The sequence below is a fragment of the Panthera tigris genome, chromosome E3 (assembly GCF_018350195.1).
Source record: "Panthera tigris isolate Pti1 chromosome E3, P.tigris_Pti1_mat1.1, whole genome shotgun sequence".
NCBI lineage: Eukaryota > Metazoa > Chordata > Mammalia > Carnivora > Felidae > Panthera > Panthera tigris.
This window is the reverse complement of record NC_056675.1, coordinates 32,597,585-32,617,101: the sequence shown is the minus strand read 5'-3', so window position 1 is coordinate 32,617,101 and position 19,517 is coordinate 32,597,585. Positions and strand designations below refer to the sequence as shown.

Here is a 19,517-nt window from a genome sequence, read left to right as displayed (position 1 = left end):
GATAAAAGGAGGGAAAAAGAAATAAGCAAGGGGCTTTTTATAAACAGGATGCACCAAGAAGTGAGGAGTGTGATAAAGTCATCTCTCTTCCCTGGGGTCAGAAAGGAAAAAATTCCCACAACCCTACCAGATTTAAAGTTTCCTTTTAAAATAACTTCTGTAGTTTAGGTTTTGTTTTGTTTTTGTTTTTTTTTTAATGGGAGAAAGCCAATTAAAAAAAAATACCAGCTGATAGTAAAGGGTACTGATTCTGGACTTTGGCTGCATGTTAGAATCACTGAGAGGGTTTTAATTTTTTATTTTTAATATTTATTCTTGAGAGAGACAGAGATAGAGAACACTAGTGGGGAACGGGCAGAGAGAGAGAGAGAGAGACCCAGAATCTGAAGCAGGTTCCAGGCTCTGAGTTGTCAGTACAGAGCCTGATGCAGGGCTCGAACTCATGAACCAGAAGATGGTGGCCTGAGCCAAAGTCAGACGCTTAAACAACTGAGCCACCCAGGTTCCCTGCTGCGATGGTTTTAAAAAATACAGATGCTTGGGGTGTCTGGGTGGCTCAGCTGGTTGAGCATCTGATTCTTGGTTTCAGCTCAGATCATGATCTCACGGTTCATGGGATCAAGCCCCATGTGCGGCTCTGTGCTGATGGTGTGTAGCCTGCTTGGGATTCTCTCCCTCTCTCTCTGTCCCACTCACTCTCTCTCTCTCTCAGTCAAAATAAATAAACAAACTTTACAAATATAGATAGATAGATAGATAAATAGATAGATAGATAGATAGATAGATAGGTAGGTAGATAGATAGATAGAGTTCTGATTTCATGGGTCTGGGTATCAGGATGTTTCAGGAGCTCTCTGAGTAATTCAAAAGTGCAGCCACAGTCAAGCCCTATTGGTTCAAGCGATACAGAGACACATGAACATTATGTCTCCAAGGGAAGTAAGCAGGTTAATGACCACAGTCATGGACTTGGTGTTGTAAATCAAGGCTGTCTGTCTTGGCAGGAAGCCCCAAGTGAAGTCAAGTGATTCCGTTCATCCCCAACACTGACCGAGCAGGTCGAAGGTACTGTTTGAGATGTGCACGTGGGCTTGGGCTTCCAGAAAGGGGTCTGGGGAAGGAGTAGTAGCCTCATCACAAGGCTGAATCTGAAGCCAACCACTTTAAAAACCTGACACTCCAACCCCCAGCCCAGAGCTGTGCCCTTCTTTCACCATGGCCCGGGTAATCCAGACCCCGGCCCAGGCAGGCAGGAAGCTCAGTGCTCGGGCAGTCTTGCAAGATGGGAAGGTCTGGGCAAACCCAATACCCTCCCAAGGTCAGGATCCCTCAGACTCAAGGCACCTGTTACATTCATACGTGTGTGTATGTGTGCGTGTGTGCACACACACCCTCATACCCACCCACACACACAGAATGAGTGTCCCAGATACCGACACCTCCCTTTACACACTGCCCCCTCTGCCTGGATGCTCCTTCCCCAGACACCCACATCGCTCGTTCGCCTCCTTCAGGTTGTGGCTAGAACACACAGAAGAATGCAACCCCCCACCCTGGCCGGCACTCCCAACCACCCAAACCCCTACTGTATTTCTCTCCAGTCCTTACACCTGCTGACATAATACATGTTTTGTTCATTAATGCTATTCCTCTCCCCCGACCAGAAAGCAAACTCTGGGACTCCTGGGTGGCTCAATCAGTTAAGCGTCCGACTCCTGATTTTGGCTCACGTCATGATCTCACAGTTCCCGGGATCGAGCCCTGTGTCAGGCTCTGTGCTGCCAGCGTGGAGCCTGCTTGGGGTTCCCTCTCTCCGTCTCTGCCCCTTCCACACTCACACACTCTCTCTCAAAATAAATAAATAAACTTAAAAAAAGAAAAGAAAGTAAGCTTCACATGAGGACGGACTTTTGCTCACTGCTGAATCCTCAGTGCCTCTACTGATTAATGCCTGGAACACAGTAATAATAATAACAATAAATAATAACGTCTAACACTTGAAATAGTGCTTACTATGTGCCAGGTACTTTGTGGAGGGCTTTGCAGATACGGACCAATTGGTTGGTGCTCAATGAACATTTGCCCCCAGGATGGAGACTAACACACACCACAGGGTGTTTGGTTAAAAAGAGGACAGGGGCGCCTGGGCGGCTCATTCGGTTAAGCATCTGACTCTTGATTTGGCTCAGCTCATGATCTGTGGTTTATGAGATCGAGCCCTGCCTTGGGCTCTGCACTAACAGAGTGGAGCCCGCTTGGGATTCTCTCCCTCTCTCTCTGTCCCTCTCCCACGGGCACTCTCTCTCAAAAGAAGTAAATAAACTTCAAAAATAAATAAATAAATAAAAATTAAACAAAAAGAGGACAGACGTTGGCAGTAGCCTGCCTGACAATATCCAAATCCTAGCCCACGCTGGGTGACCTCAGCAAGTGTCCTAGGATCTCGGAACCTTTCCGGTAAACAGGGGATGGTAATACCCCCACTGCACAGAGTGGAGGTAAGGGCACGGGGTGGCCAGCCTGGGAGGAGCTCCCGGAAACCCCAGCAGGCGTGTGAGCCCCCTCCACTGCCCGGCACACGGAGCCGTAAGACACACACACACCCATCTCTGGAGCCACATGAACAGCAGGGGTCTTGACCTGCTCTTCCAAAAGTAAGCGTGTGCATGCATGTGTGTGTGTTTCTCCCACAAATACCCCTGGAAAGGACCACAAGAAAGTCATCACGCCCCTTCGCCATTTTTCCCGGGCCAGGTAGAGGCATATCTGTCTGTCTGTCTGTCTATCTATCTATCTATCTATCTATCTATCTATCATCTCTCTCTCTCTCTCTCTCTCTCTCTCTCTCTCTCCTTCCTTCTCTCTCTCTCTCTCTCTCTCTCTCTCCTTCCCTCTTTTTCTCTCTCCTTCCCTCTTTTTCTCTCTCCCCAGTCCCTGAGCTCTGAGGGCTTCCCAGAAGCACCTCCTCTCCCGCAGGCCTTAGGGGTGTTAACCTTTCTGCTCCCACAGAGCCCAAGAAGCAGGGGGGAGAAGGAGCTCGCAGGGCAGGGCGCAGCCTGGCTCAGAGGCTGGGCGGGCCGCCGTGCGATTGGCCCAGGGGGGGTCACCCCATGGGAGGAGTCTCGGCGGCCTGGGCCCAGAAGCTGGCACACGGTTGGGAAGGAGGTGGCGACGGTGCAGGGCTCACCTCACTCTGCTCCCTAGGCCCCAGCTCTGTGCCCTGTGAGCTGCAGGCCGCCTGCCAGTGGGGGCTGTGAAGCTGAGGGTCGCGCAGCGCACGGAGGGTGGGGAGGGGCAGGTCACTTGGTGCCACCGCGCCCCTGTGCGGTCACACAGAGCCACGTTCAAATTCCAGCCCCTGACCGGGAACGGGTCACTCCATCCCCCTGTGCCTCGTGCCAGAAAGTCCCCCACATCCCCTGAGCTCCTTCTCACTGAGCCAGACGCCGGGGGGGGGGGGGGCTCCTGTTCTCATCTGCAAAACCAGCACGACACTAGCTCACCCCCAACGTTGCTGTGGGCATTAAATGAGATACGGTGGGTCAAGTGCTTAGTCGGGCGCCTGGCACTTGCACAACCCCCACCCTGCAATGTTCAGTCTGTTAGATTTGTCCTTTGGGATCTTTGGTCTTTTCCTTTTTCTTCTTCTTTTTTTTTTTTTTAATATAAGACAATAGGAAACTGAGATTCACTTGACAGAATTTGGCTTCGCAGCCAACTCAGACTCCTTCAGACCTCCAGTCCAGGGCTCACACTTAACCTCCATTAACCCACTTATTTGGGCGTAAGGGGTCAAGGCAGGGGTCGCCAGTGCAAGGGAGGAGGAATGTCCTCTTTCTCAGCTTCCGAAATGTGGCTCAGAGAGGGAGCCAGTGGGAGGCAGATGGTGGGCCACACGCCCTCAACCCTCCTCCCCCAACCGAAGTTCTTTCTGTTAACCGACACCCCTCCAGGCAGATCCCCAGCCACCAGGGCCTCTGCGCAGGGTGTCTCGGAGGTGGGAGCCCCAGGCGGGAAGTCAGGAGACCCAGGTTCCCGTCCAAACCCTACCACAAACCAGCTGTGGAACCCACACCCCCACTCAGCCACTGGGCTGCACTGGCGATTTCCTTATCCGGCAAATGGGGACCGGGGCCTACGCTCCCCCACTGGCTAGGATGCTACAAGGCTCCTGGACCAGGGGATGTGCGCTATACCTCAAAGCATCATGGGTCTGCCCTGTGCGCCTGGAGCCACTTCCCTGAGACCCAACCTGAGACTTGTTAGCTGCAGGTATGGCTCTCTGTGTTGTCGTTTTTTTTTTTAACGTTTATTTATTTTTGAGAGAGAGAGCGAGCAGGGGAGGGGCAAAGAGAGAGGGAGACACAGAACTCGAAGCAGGCTCTAGGCTCTGATGTCAGCACAGAGCCCAATGCAGGGCTTGAACTCACAAATCGTGAGGCCGTGACCTGAGGTGAAGTCAGACGTCCAACTGACTGAGCCACCCAGGCACCCCTTGATTTGGTTTTTAAGTCTTCAAGTCAAGTTTTAAGTCTTCAAGTCTTCAAGTCAAGCCCCTTCAGATGTCAGGGAGTCCCAGTACACAGCCTTCTGGAGCTTCTTGAGGATGCTCTAGATAGTGAACAGATGTTTCTGGAAAGGTCTGTGGGGTAGGTATTTCAGGTTTTAGAAGCCACACGGTCTCTGTCACAACTACTCAACTTGGTCACGGCAGTGCAAAAGTAGCCACAGACAACATGTAAATGTATGGGGTGGGGGGGTCCTGTGTTTCAATAAAACTTTATCTACAAAAACAGGCCAAGAGGGGGCAGAGTTGGCCCCAGAGCCAGAAGTTTGAGACCCCTGCCTGTAGCCCATCACAGAGGGAGCCCCAGTCATCAGAAACAGCCCATCTCATACAAGGCTAATGCTCCTCTGAGGTTTCCTGCATTTGGAGAATAATTTCTGTACTGCTCTGCTACTCAAAGTGTGGTCTGTGTACCAGCATCAATGGGTTCTGAGTGCTTATTAGAAATGTTGGGGCACCTGGGTGGCTCAGACATCCGACTCTTGATTTCAGCTCAGGTCATGATCTCACGGTTTGTGGGTCTGAGCCCTGAGTCGGGCTCTGCGCTGAGAGTCCAGAGCCTGCTTGGGATTGTCTCTCTCCCTCTCTCCCTGCCCCTCCCCCACCAAGATAAGTAAATAAACTTAAAAAGAAATGCAGGGTATAGGCCCTACCCCCGACCTACCACGGGAATCTGCATTTTAACAAAACCCTCAAGTAATCCCATGCACATGAAAGTTTTAAGATGGCAGGACAGCATCGGATTCGTAGCTGGAGGCAGATCTCTCTGGCCGCCATTTGCAGGGTGGACAGAGGGGACCAAGATGGCCAGTGGGCAATGGAGAGGCAGAGGACCCACATCAAGGCGGGATGGAGAGACACGGAAGTCACAAGGTCACGGGACTATTGAGAAAGCAAAGCAGGGGGCACTGGTAACGGATGGGAGCACGCCAAGGGAGGAAAGGCCAGATTTCACACACCTCAGCCTGCCCAGCCCCTTAAAATCAGTAGGAACCGCCTAGAAGACAGGTGGGGGCGCCACCAGCCTGTGTTCGAATGCCAACAGCACCCTGCTGAGCACGTGGCCTTAGCAAATCGCCAAGAGAAGGAGACAGAGAATCCCAAGGAGGCTCTGCGTTGTCAGTGCAGAGTTCAACCCGGGGCTCAACCTCACCAACAGGGAGCCGAAATCAAGAGTCAGATGCTTAACAGACTGAGCCACCCAGGCGCCCTGACCAGAGCACTTTCTGTCTGTTCATCTGAACCTCCATGTATTCGTCTGTCTACTTAATTATTTACTGCCTTTTTTTTTTTTTTTTTTTGCCAAGCCTTAAGCCAGGAGACCAGGGCTCCTTAGCCTTCGCACTACTGACATCTGAGGAAGGGGAGTTAACACAAGAAAAGCCATGAGAACCCTGGCTACACACAGGAAGCTTAGTCTTTAGAGATTACGGTTAATCTTCTCTTTTTCCCTCTTGCACCCCGATGGCCAAGCAGACCGTGATCAGCCACCCTCAGCCCTTGCAGGGGAGCAGCTGAGGGCAAACCTCCCCCCCCCCCCACCCCATCCCTCTGTGTGCGCAATTGCCAGGTCCGCCTAGGCCAAAACCAACCTCGAGGCTCAGCGGAAAAAGCGCCCTGATATTCCTGGCTGGAACAGAAATCCATCCCAAGGCTTTGAAAGTCGGGGGGGAGGAGGGGAAGGGGTCCAACGAGGTTGTTTGCCATGTAAAACTATCTGCCGGCGTCTTGTCTTGTGACAGCAGAGAAAGCATCTAAGGCCAGGAAATTATTTTTGATGTGGAGGGAAAAAAAATTGCATTTAGCAGTTCCAGCCGGCCTGAGGCCTCTGGATGCTTTGTGCAACCTTGCAAATTCATTGTTTTCCAAATTGCGCGAAGCCAAGGGGTTTCCAAGGAGATGCCTGGCTCAAAGGCAGCTTTCTCAGCTCAGGAAGGGAGAAGGCCGCTAGGAATCCTTTTGCTGGTCAAATGGTGGAAGGTTTTCAAGTGCAGCCAAGCCCAGGGGCAAGGAGAGTGAGGACAGGAGTGTTCTGGAGCGACCACACCAGAAACTCAGGTCGTGAAAGCTACGGAACAAACTTGGCACCTTGACATGCGGAGACAGATATGTCTTTGTTGTGGGGGCCTGTCCTGCGCCTTATCTAGTGTTTATCGTTATCCTTAGGTTCTACCCATTATCTGTCAGTCCCACGCCTGCCTCCAAAACCTCTCCAGACACTGGCAAATACCACTGGGGAGGAAATTCACCCCAGGTGAAGAGCAGGATAGATGTTGACTAAGCCCTGCTCCTGGTGAGGGCTGTCCAGAGGTGGCCAGCTGCCTTCAGGCAATACAAACACCAGCTGCTGAGAGGCTGTCTGAGGTCAGGGGTCCGGCAAGTCCTGGAGGGGTTTAGACACTGGTGGAGTCTCCCTGCTAGAGAGGACACTTGTGTGAGTAGGAAAATTCATGGCAATCCACTAGCGCAGGCCTTCAAGCGTCTCCTTAACATTTATCACAATTTCTAATTAATTGTTTATTTTTTTAAAAACCAGTCTCCCCCAGTAGAACGGAAGCCCCCTTCCGGGCAGGGATCTCGTCCGGTTCGCGTTATATCCTCAACACCTAAAGAGTCTAGTACATAAGATGTGCTAAGTAAACAGCTGCAGAGGGAGGGGATTAACACCCATCCGTTGCACGTCTATGCCTGGGATACACCTGGAGAACTTGTTAAAACTCAGATGGATGGGCCCGAAAGTTTCTAATTCAGAAGGGCTGGAAGGGAGCCCAATAATTTGCATTTCAAATACATTATTGGGTGAGGCTGATGCCTCTGGCCCAAGGACCACACTCTGAGAAAACACCGGTCTGAACTCGGAACCTCTGGTTCTCCATCTTGGCTGGGGGTAGTTCACAAGGTTGGATGCCTGGGGCCACACCCCAACCACTTAAATCAAAATCCCTAGAGGTGAGACCCAGGCATGTGGGTGGTTCCAGTGTGCAGCCAAGCACAAGAACTGCTCACCTGCCCCTTCCCCTCTGATCTCACAGCTGGCAGGATTACTCCTGTCGCATACATTGAGACACGGAAATTCAGAGGAGTTAGTTACTTTCCCAAGATCCCTTAGCTGCACCAAAATTCATCCTGGTCTTCTGACTCCAGATGCCATGTTCTTTCCGCCACCTTGCCGTTCCTCCCTCCGGATCGGAGATCAGACTATGGTTTTTTTTTTTTTTTTACCATCTTTCCAGCTGATACTCACGGGGCATCAATACGTCACCGACACAGCTGTTCTTTGTTTTTTTTGTTTTTCTCACAAACGTCTGCCAAACATTACTGCTCCCATTCGAGAGATGGGGAAAACGAGGCACAGAGTGGTGAAGCAATCCGGCCTTGGCCATTTAGCCAGAAAGCGCTAGAGCCAGAACTCAACGCAGCCATCCACACTGCACCGTGGGGCTGACACATGGCGGGGGGGGGGGGGGGGGGGAGATGAAGGATGTCGAGATGCAAGAAAATTCTGGACCTGGACAAGGCAAGCAGATGCAACAGCTAGGAGCATACAAGAGGCTGGGCGGTGGCTCCCGAGCAGACAAACAGCCAAGGACCCAAGAGTGGACAAGTCACACCTTGGAAGAAATTAGGAAACCGCTAGGTGCTCTCTGCCTGGGCCAGGCTGCCTCTTACAGGCTTCCTGTCTCCGCAGGAACCAATCCCAGCGATTGCCCCACCCCCGGCTTCCAGTCGAAGCGTGTGATTGGCTAACACCAACTAAAGCTCTGGCGGTGGGAGGAGGGAAGGAATAGCTTCCCTGAGCCTTGGCGGTGCTCGCAGAGTGACCTCAAGACAGCTTCCTTTGTATGGTTCCCCCCAACGGACCCTTGCTGGTTCTGTCCCATTCTCTCTCCACCTCTCCTGTCCCATCCCTCCAACTTCCTGCGTTTGTTGGACACCTTCCCAGCTCCAGACCTCTGCTCTGTCTTCCCGATTCCAGCAGCTTCTCTCCCATTTGTTCAGTGTCACTGCGGACAGATAATGGGTCACACAGTCCCCCCACCCCCAACCATCACCTTGCCACTTGGCACAGGCCTCAAAACCGCCCATACCTGAGCTCTCGGGGAGGGGGGGGTGCCCCTCACGCTGAGTGTCCGCAGGCACACGTGGCCCAGGTACAGCAAGGAGACCTTGGATCCCTTCTGGGGCAAAGCGGAGCATCAGGCAGAGACCTACCGCATGCCGCCCCGAGGCTTCTCCTGAGTTAACCTGCCACAACCCACATACCATCTTCACAATTATTTCCGATTTTTCTTCAAATCAACTCCCTTGACAAGCGTTACTTGAAACAGGATCTTTATTTTATTGCCACAAGTGGAAAACGAATCCCCCTGGCCATTAACAGAGGCTACCATAACAAGAGAGAAAATGGAAAAAAGCAGCCAAGTCTCACTCAGTTCTGTTGCCTTTAAAGGTTCAAAGCCTGCCCGAGACTGGATGGCTGTCAGATAGACGGTCAAGGCAAATCAGTATCACGTCAAGGCAAATCAGTATCACGTCAAGGCCTGACGCCCTCGGCAGGCCTGATGGAGAGACCCCGCAAAGGGAACTTTCTCACAGAGCTGCAGTGGTGTTCAAGGCCTGGCCCTTGCCCCCCCACACCAGACTGCCCTCTAAACTGGGCCAGTTTTAGAAAGAGCCGTCAGTAGCTTGGCTGTGGGTACCCGTGCTGGACAGGATCCGGCTGCTTGCAAACCACGAAAGTATTTCCCACTCCACAATGGGTTCCAGACCTCCTTGGACAAACACAGGGGCTGGCAGAGGGGTGAGGCCCTCACCCCTCAGACGCTGTGCCTTCCTGCCCTGGCCCGGCCTCCCAGGGAAAGTGTGTTCTGCTGGTGTTAATGACCCCTTGGAAAGCAAAACTCCACAGACACCCCAGAATGAAAGCAAAGGCTTTCAAGGTTAAAACTCACAGTCCCTCTGCATTCTGTTAAACTCTTTCTGTACCCGGCTGCTTTATTCATCTGCTTTCCGGCATTTCCTCCCACGCACTGAGCAAAACAGGCCAATGCACGAGCCTACTGGAACCCGGGGAGGGGCCCAGATGAGCAAAGTGGGCAGTGATGGGATGCGGTGGGGACCCAGGCAAACTGCAGGGCCCGGGTCCTGTCCGAAAAGTCCTGCCCGCTGTTCCCCTGTGGAAACCTGAGCTCAGAGTTCCTAGAGCTACCCGTTTTTCAATGGAACCTGAACTTGAACTCACGAACCGCGAGATCACAACCAGAGCCAAAAACAAAGAGTCGGACGCTTAGCCGACTGAGCCGCCCAGGCGACCCTACCAAAATACTAAAAACAAAAAAACAAAAAAACAACTCTAGGAGAGTATGTACAAACGTAGGGACATGAATGTCCGTAGCACCTTTCTAGGTTGCAGCCCGAACTGGAAACAACTTCACGTCCTTCAACAGGTCAACGGATAACTGCTGAACAATAAGGAGTAAACTAGGACCCTCCCTTGTGCTGAGTGCAAAAGCCAAATTAAAAAAAAACAAAAAACAAAAAAAGCGTACAGGGTAGGTGTCCCTTTATAATGTGGTCTACAAAATGCAAATTCGTCTGTACTGACAGAAAGCAGATCAGTGGTTGTGGGGGGTGGGGAAGAGATGACAGGCACAAGAAAGCCTTTCATACATTGACTACCTTGACTCAGGTGATGGCCTCGTGACATGTATTTGTCAAAACCGCTCACATTTTACGCTTGAAATATGTGCGGCTAATTACGCATCAGGGATAAATAAAGCTGTTAAAAGAAAAATGTGAGGGGCCGAAGAGCAGGCAGGCCCCGTTCAGCCCAAAGACTCCTAGTGTTTGTCCTTGGACTTAAACCACCCAGCCAGCGTTTCCTTGATGTGCCGGGCACCATGCATTTCTCGAGGCGCTACATTGCAAAGGGGAGGGGCCGCTGAGAAGTTCTCAGGACCACGGTGGGGCAGAGCAGCCTGCTCAGGGTGAACATGGGGATCCATGGACACTGGCGGGCTCTATCCAGACAGAGGCTGCACTCTTGGGCCAAACTCCCAAGGTTTTTGGAAGAATCCAAAGCGGTTGAACTTTTTTTCAAGGTAAACCAAATGCCCTCTTAACTAGCTGCCAGCTAGTCCATGGAAAGTGCCAAAGGCAAACAGGGCAGCAGGGAGGCCACAGCAGTAATCCAGGCAAGACATGGTGGAGGCTGGGCCAGGGTGGAGGCAGAAGGGGCAGAGAGAAGCAATGAGATTCTGAAAATAGAACCAACCAGATTTGCTGACGGAGTGGACGTGGTGTGGGAGAGGAAGAGAGGCATCCAAGTGGTCTCCAAGGTTTGGGATGGAGCACCTGGAAGCATCTGGAAGCATCTGGAAGCCGGAGCCACAGAGGGAGATGGGAGGGCTCCAGGTGCGGCAGGGAGCAGGGTGGAAGTCCTCAGGGTGAAGCTTGCTCCTGTTTGCTGCCCTTGATGACAAGAAAGCCCACCACGCATGCAGGGAGACAGCTGTCCACGGCAAGTCGAGAAATCTGACTTCTCTCTTTGACAGCCTGACAGAGGCTGCGCTTCTGGCTTATCCTGGTCCCCCAGCTCCTGGCGTCCTCATTTGCTCCGGCCACACCAACGCTCAAGATGGGAAAATGGGATTTTGACTCGTCAAAATCATGACCCACCGAGGGGTGGCAGAAACCCCAGGAGGGGCGTTTGCCTCTGCACGAAGCAGGCTGACCCGCAGGATGGGGTAAGCAGGCCCCATCCATGGGGGGAGGGCTGACAGGGCTCGGCTTGGAAGTTTGGAAAGCAGATGCCATCAGGGCAAATCTGATTAGACTGGAGGGCCGAGGTTTGCCTTTTAGAAGGGTTTGGTTCCCCCTAGTATTGAGTCTGGAAGGGAGGAGGACAGGGAGGACGAAGAGGGAGGGAGAGAAGGGGAGGAGACGGCTGCATACCCAGATGTCTGTCGAAGCCAACTCGCTCTACCACCTCCAGTCCAGCTATTTCCTCCTGGCAGCACTTACACCCTCGTCCCCCGCCCGCCCCAGCCTGTTCAAACCACAGACCCTCAGGCCCCTGGACCTGCTCAGCCAGAATCTGCATTTCAACGAAATACCCGGGTACTACCGGCCATTAGCACACATGCAGAGATATTTGACACGCAGGGGTCTACACTGCTGTTTTCACCTTCCCCCTCCCACCACTCGTCACACAACTAACAACTCTTTCTTCAAATAAATTCAATTGTTAAAAAAAAAGAAAACAAAACTTAAATTCATTGATTCGAGTATGAAATTTTACATCACTGTCGTCAGGGGAAAATCAGCATCATCTGCCCTAAGTGCAAGTAACCATAAAAATGGACGAAACCATGGAAAACCATGTTGTTCACACTGGCCAGGGGCACTGGCCACAGTGTGAGCCACAGTCAGTTAAGCGTCCGACTCTTGATTTTAGTTTAGGTCATGATTGAACAGTTTTTGAGTTTGAGCCCCACACCGGGCTCTGTGCTGACAGTGCGGAACCTACTTAGGATTCTCTCTGCCCCTACCCAGCTCATGCGTGCATGCTCTCTCTCTCTCTCTCTCTCTCAAAATAAAGAAATAACACACTTAAAAAAAAAAAAACTGGCCAGACATTGCTGCCTGGCCAGACATTGCTGCCTGCCCCCAAGTTCTTAGCCGGAGGTTGGTGCTCTCTGTTTAAAACAGGCGAAGAAGGCATTCTAGCATCCGATCGGGACTTCCCTCTTGAGATCACTTAAAGGACTGAGAAAAGATGGAAGGAGGAATCACTTTCTTGCTCGTAACACACACAGCGTCACCTCCCCTGCCAGGGCCTGGCTCCCACACTTCAGGATCAGAACTGTTCTATCGCAGTGTCCCCATACCTCCCCCAACCCTGCGCCTTTCCCCCATATTGAGAGTCCACCTCCTACGAGGCATGTTCAACTCCGTCACTGGATGCAGGTGAGGACTTATGCTGATCTGGAGCCCCCGGGGGCCCCAGCTCTCAACGGCAGCAGCCTGTTCCCAGGCCATCAACTGCTTCAGCCCGGAGAAGTCACCAGCCTCTCTCCTAGCAGAGGTCAACAGGACTGAGGCACACCACAGGCCCAAAAGTGCAAGGGGGAATTCAAGGACGGGGCCCAGGATGAGTTACAAGGTTTGGGCTGTGGCCTCAGGGACGGAACCCTAGGATCATGGTACACAGCTAAGGCTGTCTTCTAAACCCCTGCTGGACTCAAAGTCTGCATGGGGAACTGTGTAGACCTGGCCGTTCTAAGTGGATTCCTAGGACCACTTGGGCAAATACTTGCTCTGTAGCACAGGTGCGGATGGGGCCCTAGATTTCTCCGGAAATGCTTCTTGCCAAAAGGAATCAGGCTGAGCTCAACAATGAACAGTTAAAACTTTAAATTTTTTTTTAAGTTTATTTGAGAGAGTGAGCAAGCACGTAAGGAGAGGGGAGGAGAGGGAGAGAGAGAGGGAGGGAGAGAGAGAGGGAGGGAGAGGGAGGGGGAGGGAGGGGGAGGGAGGGGGAGGGGGGAGGGGGGAGGGAGGGGGGAGGGGGAGGGAGGGGGAGGGAGGGGGAGGGAGGGGGAGGGGGAGGGGGAGGGGGAGGGAGAATCCCAAGCAGGTTCTGAGCTGTCAGCGAAGAGCCAACACGGGGCTTGAACCCACGAACTGTGAGATCACGACCTGAGTCAAAACCAAGAGGCAGACGCTTAACCAACTGAGCTGCCCAGGTACCCCAGAACAGTTATAACTTTAAAGGGAGCACCCTCAGGGGCGCCCGAGAAGCTCAGTTGGTTAAGCGTCTGCCTCTTGGTTTTGGCTCAGGTCATGATCTCACAGTATGTGGGTTCAAGCCCACGTTGGGCTGTGTGCTGACTGCTCAGAGCCTGGAGCTTGCCTCGGATTCTGTGTCTCCCTCTCTCTCTGCCCTCCCCTGCTTGCACTTGCTCTCTCTTTCAAAAGTAAATAAACATAAAAAAAATTTTTTTTAATGACTATTAATAAAATTCCACATGATTGCAAAAAGTCTCTGATCAGCAGGGATGAGACTGTTAGTAATAATCCCAAACTTGCCCAGAGAAATTTAGGGAAAAGGCTGTGCTCCCCACCTCCACCCAAAAGATAGTTTTCCTTCTCCATTGATAATATAAATACTTTGAGTCAGCTTCTATCGAATGTTTACCACATGCCAAGCACTGCACACAAGACTCCACACCTTAATCCACTTCGAGTAATGTCCTCAAGGAGGAATTCTCGTTCCCGGTTTCACGGGTGAGAAACCAGCCCCTGAAACCCACCAAAGGAGCTTCCCGCGTCACCTCCAGGCCTCAGACTTTGTGCCACGAAACATGCCAATGTGCGGCATTTGACCCACAATAAAAAAACGTCTCATTAAAAGAAAATGCTTGTGCAATAACCGAAAGGTGGAAGCGATCCCCGTGTCCCCCTGGAGAAATGGATCCACGGCGTACACATCCGATGAGATACTGTCCAGCCTTATGACAGAAGGACATTCTGACATGATCTACTGCACGGAGGGACCTCGGAGACACTGTACCCAGTGAAATAACCCCGTCACAAAAGAACAAAGGGTGTCTGATTCTACAGGAGCAAAATACCCAGAGCGGTCAATTCATAACAGACAGGAAGTAGGATGACAGCTGCCAGGGACACAGGGGACTGGGGAGTGGCCTCGTGGGCAGGGAGTTCATGAAACACGGGAGTTCTTTTCAGTTGGGGAAGACGCAAAAACGTTCCGGAGACAGACGGTGGTGGTGGTCGCACAACAATGAGCGGGAGCTTTGCACGAGTGAACTCTACACGTAATAATGATTGTTACGGACTGAACGGTTTGTGTCTCCCAAAATCCACGGCAAAACCTAATCCCCACCGTGACAGTAAAAAGACGTGGGGGTCTGTGAGAAGTGATTAGGTCATCAGGAGGCTCACGAATGGGATGGGTGTGCCCTGATTAGAGAGACCTCAGAGAGCTGCCTCAAAAATCCCTTCTGCCGGGACACCACGAGAAGACGATGTCTGTGGACCAAGAACTGGCCTGCCACCAGACAATGAATCGGCCAGTGCCTTGATACTGATGCTTAGGATCATGAGGGATAAATGTCTGTTGTTTATAAGTCTATGGTATTTTTGTTAGAGCAGCCTGAACAGACTAAAACAATTGTACATTTTTTGTTATGTTTGTTTTACCACAATAACAGGACAGTTCTTCCCGGAAGAAGGAAGGAAGGAAGGAAGGCAGGAAGGATGAAGGAAGGAGAAGGAAGGAAGGAAGGAAGGAAGGAAGGAAGGAAGGAAGGAAGGAAGAAGGAAGGAAGGGAGGGAGAAGGGAGGAGGGAGGGAGGGAGGAAGGAAGGAAGGAGGAAGCAAGGAAGGAGGAAGGAAGGAAGGAAGGAAGGAAGGAAGGAAGGGAGGAGGGAGGGAGGGAGGAGGGAGGGAGGAAAGAAGGGAGAAAGGAGGAGGGAGGAAGGAAGGACGAAGGAAGGAAGGAAGGAAGGAAGGAAGGAAGGAAGGAGGGAGAAGGGAGAAGGGAGAAAGGAGGGAGGAAGGAAGAAAGAAGGAAGGAGGGAGGGAGGGAGGGAAGAAGGAAGGAGGGAGGGAGGAAGGAAGGAAGGAAGAAGGAGGAAGGAAGGAAGGAAGAAGGGAGGAGGGAGGGAGGAAGGAAGGAAAGAAGGGAGAAAGGAGGAGGGAGGGAGGAAGGAAGAAAGAAGGAAGGAAGGAAGGAAGGAAGGAAGGAGGGAGGGAGGGAGGGAGAAGGGAGGGAGGAAGGAAGGAGAGAGAAAGAAAATTGAAATTAAAAGCATTATTCATGGATCATTCTTTTAAAAAAACAACAGAAAATTCAACCTCGTAGATTCCTCTCCTTCATCACACAAAGATTGAAGGGGTGTCTACTATATGCTGAGAGGTACACTAAGCAGGGGGGCTCCCTTGCTGAAACGGGGGCGATGCCCTGAAGAGACGCAGACAGACAAGTGAACCAACCAATACAGGAAAATCACAGCCATTGACACAGCGCTTACTATGTTCCAAGCACCGGTTCAGCGGGTTTATATAATCCTTCTGGCAGCTCGGAGGTCAGAACCATCATCATCTCTATTCTACAGAGAAGGAAACTGAGACACAGAGAGGTTAAGGAACCTGTCCAGGATTGCAGAGATGGTGAAGCCATGATTCACACCCAGGCATTCCATGCTTCTAACCCCACACTGTGGGCTGGAAGGAGCGATGATAAACTACATAAAATGCCGTTTGTAGTCAGCAAGCTACAACCTGTGGGCCACATCCGGCCCGCTGCCTACTTTTGTAAATAAAGTTTTATTGGAACGCGGCCGTGCTCGTTTGTGTACCTACTGTCTGGGGCCCATCTACATGAACAGAACTGAGTCTGTGACAGAAACTGTACGGTCTGCAGAGCTGAAAATAGAATCGGGCCCTTAACAGAAAAAGTTCCTCAACCCTGTTCTGGAAAGATTAACAGAAAAATGTCCAGTAAAGGGGGGAGGGAAGGCATAGACGTCAACTCTGTCTTCTGAAGATATCTCACATCTCTCCCCTCCCCCACCCGTCTGAGGCTCCCACCCTGGCACAGGCAGCCATCCCCTCGCCCCGGACGCCTTCCAGAGCCTCTTAACCATTTCCCCGTGGGCACTCTTCTCCTCTGCAGCCCTTTTTCCATCCAGGAAGGAAAGAGATCCACCTGGGGATAAGATTGGAGCCCAGTGCCTTTTGCTTAAAACCCTTCGAAGGCTCGCTACTGTTCTCAGAGCAAAATCCAGACCCCTCACCAGGACCTGCCAGGACCGTATGACCCGAGCCTGCTCCCAAGTTCATCCTCCACGCGTCCTTTGTACTCCTTGCCGCTCCTGAGAATGAATAATCTTCCCAACATCCCTTGGCTGCCTAACTCCCTAGTGACCTGCTCTTGATGAAACTGTCACCTGCTACCAGAGCTGTAGGGTGGTGTATGTGGAGGGCTCATACTGCCCAGCAATTTCCATTGAACCTTGCCTGCAGGCCCCTCACTGCCCCCCAAATATACATACAACGTACCTTTGTGGCTCTAACTATTTCATGAAAGCAGGTTCAAGGCTAGTCCCCTGCCCTCCCCCCCACCCCACCACACCCTGCAATCGGTCATCCCTAAGTCCTTCCTGTGTGCACATGTCACACCGCTCTCTTCCAGAACGCAAGCGCCAGGGGGATCAGGGCATTGTTTGCATGGCCCCTCCTTTCATTCCTAGCCAGCGACCAGCACGCATCTGGCTCCCCAGGAGGCTCACTGAGTGTGTGCAGAGCAGGGAGCATAAAATCCATGCAGAGAGGACCCCCCCCAGAGGTGAGGGGCGGCCTGTTGCATTCGCACAGGAGCAGTGGAGAGGGCAGTACGGGGGAAGCAGGAAGACAGTGACATTAGCCCATCCTTCACCCCTGATGCTGGGGAAGCCTTTGAAGGTAAAAGGTTACATTTGCAAAGATGCTGATGTGGGTGGAGATCTGCTCGGGCCCATTTTCTGGGCCTCTGATAACTGCACCCACTCTCACCGGTCACGTTCAGCTGCAAGGCCCCGAGATGGAGTGAAGGACCCCAGGGGCCGTCAGCAGCTTCTTGGGTGCCGTGGTGACAGCCGGGCCAAGCTCATCACCAGGGGCACAAGGAAAAGATTTATCCCAGATGCTCGAATCCCCCCCTGGGATGCTCAGAGACCCTCACCTTTACTGGTGGACAAGTTGGTCGACCCGGGATGGTGGGACGGGGCAGGAGGGCAGGTTGGCCAGATGCTGCCGCCGCCCTCGGGAGGAGATGAGGATCCGGAAGCGTGGACGGTGGCCCTGGGGCATCTTGCTTACCTTAGCCAGCTGTGTCTGGAGCTTATTCTTCACGTCTGTCACCTCGGAGATGCGGGCGCTGAAGGCCAGGTTGGTGTCAGTAAACTGCTTCCACATCTGGTCTGACAAGGTCTCCAAGAGGTTCTCAGCCTCCTCCCGCAGCCGGATGGAGTTGGCCCGCATGTTCTGTGAGTGCCTGATGTTGTCGTTACTGAACTTGGCCCAGGTCTCGGGCACGGAGACCCTGCAGGAGGCACAAAGACGAACTGAACACAGGAGAGGAATCAGGGGGCTGAAGACAGGCCTTGGGGAACCCCCGATCTGGAGAGTCTCACCTTAGGCACCCCTGACATCTGGGTCAGGACCATTCTCTGTTGGGGGGGGGGTTCACCCTGAGCCCCCCTCTACCCACTAGATGCCAGCAGTAGCTCCCCTCCAGTCGCGACAACTAAAAATGGCTCCAGACATTGCCAAGTGCCCCTTGGGGGAGGGGACAACTGTCCCCTAGCCCCGGTTGAGAACCACAGGGCTAATCCAAACCCCCTACTTCACAGAGGAGGCAGCTACAGCCTAGCAAGAGCGGATCTCCCAAAGGGCACTTGGTGCCTTATCACAGAGCCGAGATTCCTTCGAGAAGCTCCTTGTCAACTACCCTCCCTGAAGTCACAGACACAGGCCGTGAAGCAGGCCTCGGGGGTACATGCTGGCTGCAGGGCTGCTTCCGTTCCGCATCGATCACTGCACAGACTCATTCATTTGACCAGAGTTCTCTGAATGCCCACTACATGCCATGCTTCGTTCTAGGCACTTGGGAGAGAACCATACACAAGAACATCAACCTCCCTGTCCTCAGGGCGCGAAGTTGCCAGGAGAGGAAGACGGACATTCAATAAAGGTCTGTACACACGGAAGGACTGTAGACAGAGAGGGACTGATGGAGGTGGTCATTACGTGCCTGTCAGTGTCATAAAAGGAAATAAAAAGGACGCTCAGAGGGCATTGAGGTGCCCTTGGATGAGCAAGCTCACGAAACCGTCACCACCAAAGTCGGGAAGGGCAAGGGGAGAGGGCGAGGAAGGGATTGGGGAGCCCTGGAGGAGCACACACCCTGGCGGGAGAGGGGTGCTGGAAGAATAAACCCCCAACATCCTTCTCTCCCTGCCCTCAGCCTCCCGCTGGTGCCCCCACTACTGGCCGAGCCCGAGTGGGAACCCCATGGAAACGCGGTCTGCAGCAGGCAGTCTCCACTGTGGGACCGCCCGCAGGGCGGCTGAAGGATGGATCTCAACGCAGTCCCGGAAGGCTTCTCAGAGGCAGTGAAGCCTAAGCGATTCAGTTTCGACGACAGAAGGTGCTTCCTGCCTGCGTATGGAAATCCTTGCAACATACAACCAATGTGTTGCATGGGGGTCCTCTCTGGGAAGCCCATGAGAAGGAGGGACACGCATTTCTCTGAGCGGGCTCCAGGTCTGGGGTCAACCAGACTCGGTACCTTTTTTTTTTTAATGTTTATTCATCTTTGAGAGAGAGAGAGACACAGAGCTCGAGTGGGGGAGGGGCAGAGAGAGAGAGGGAGACTCAGAAGCCAAAGCAGGCTCCAGGCTCCGAGCAGTCAGCACAGAGCCGGACGTGGGGCTTGAACCCAGGAATCGTGAGATCATGACCTGAGCTGAAGTCGCACGCTTAACCCACTGAGCCACCCAGGCGCCTCCACTAGGTCCATTTGTAAGGTCTTTTCTATCTGGGAAGCCTCCAGTTCTTAAATAAATCATCTTTATTTTCAGGCAGTAGAGAAAAAAGAGACTCGATTTTCTGAAATAGGAGTCTCTTTTCAGACATTTTAAAGCATGCTTAGATTGCATGGTGAAGAGAAATTAAAAAACAAACATATAATATGTGATTGTCTTGTCTGTCTTTTGCAGGAGTTAAAAATCAAGCCATAAAGGAGGTCTAAGCCCTCTGGAGATGGGAGAGGGTGCTGTGTCTGATCCTGACCTTTCATCCAACAAAGACTTGAGGCTCAGAGAGGTAAAGTGCCTTTGCCAAGGTCACAGAGCTACTCACCAACAGTCCAGGAAGAGGGAGG

The 19,517-nt window shown here is 52.4% G+C and overlaps 1 protein-coding gene across 1 annotated transcript in view; it reads right to left on the bottom strand.

The window, feature by feature from the left end:
- TEKT5 (tektin 5) overlaps window positions 1–19,517 on the bottom strand; it is a 40,171-nt gene that overhangs the window by 9,166 nt on the left and 11,488 nt on the right. The window contains exon 5 of the mRNA XM_042972094.1: window positions 17,453–17,675. Within this exon, the coding sequence (XP_042828028.1) occupies window positions 17,453–17,675 (223 nt within the window). The remainder of the gene's footprint in view (window positions 1–17,452; window positions 17,676–19,517) is intronic.